Below are 310 nucleotides of genomic sequence, written 5' to 3'. Positions count from 1 at the left end.
CATTCTACGTACCCGTCCAACGCCCTTACACTGAGGATCACTACTTACACTGGCATTGAAATCTGCCCCTGTGTCTTCATCAGGTCCGACGACGCTGTGGCTTCTGTCCTGCGCTCCCTGGCCGACACAGCTGCCAAGTATGAGAGCCGCTGGGAGAAAAGCCGCCTTCCGTAACTGTGCAAGAAAGGGTGCAACAAACACGTCTTGAATTTCCTTTAGATAGAGATGTGCAATAACCGGTAAACAAAGGGGAACAGAGACATTTTTGTTATCCTCAGTATCGTTGATTAGAACATAATTTACTCGTAAA

General features: G+C 47.7%; 1 protein-coding gene across 1 annotated transcript in view; it reads left to right on the top strand.

The window, feature by feature from the left end:
• Nucleotides 1-310, top strand: part of LOC119587809 — a 1,029-nt gene extending 719 nt beyond the window's left edge. Inside the window, exon 2 of the mRNA XM_037936508.1 lies at nucleotides 84-310. Within this exon, the coding sequence (XP_037792436.1) occupies nucleotides 84-174 (91 nt within the window). The 3' untranslated portion in view covers nucleotides 175-310. The remainder of the gene's footprint in view (nucleotides 1-83) is intronic.

Source organism: Penaeus monodon, chromosome 23, assembly GCF_015228065.2.
Source record: "Penaeus monodon isolate SGIC_2016 chromosome 23, NSTDA_Pmon_1, whole genome shotgun sequence".
Classification (NCBI taxonomy): Eukaryota; Metazoa; Arthropoda; class Malacostraca; order Decapoda; family Penaeidae; genus Penaeus; species Penaeus monodon.
Note: the sequence above shows the minus strand (reverse complement) of the source record. Positions and strands in the feature narration are given on the sequence as shown.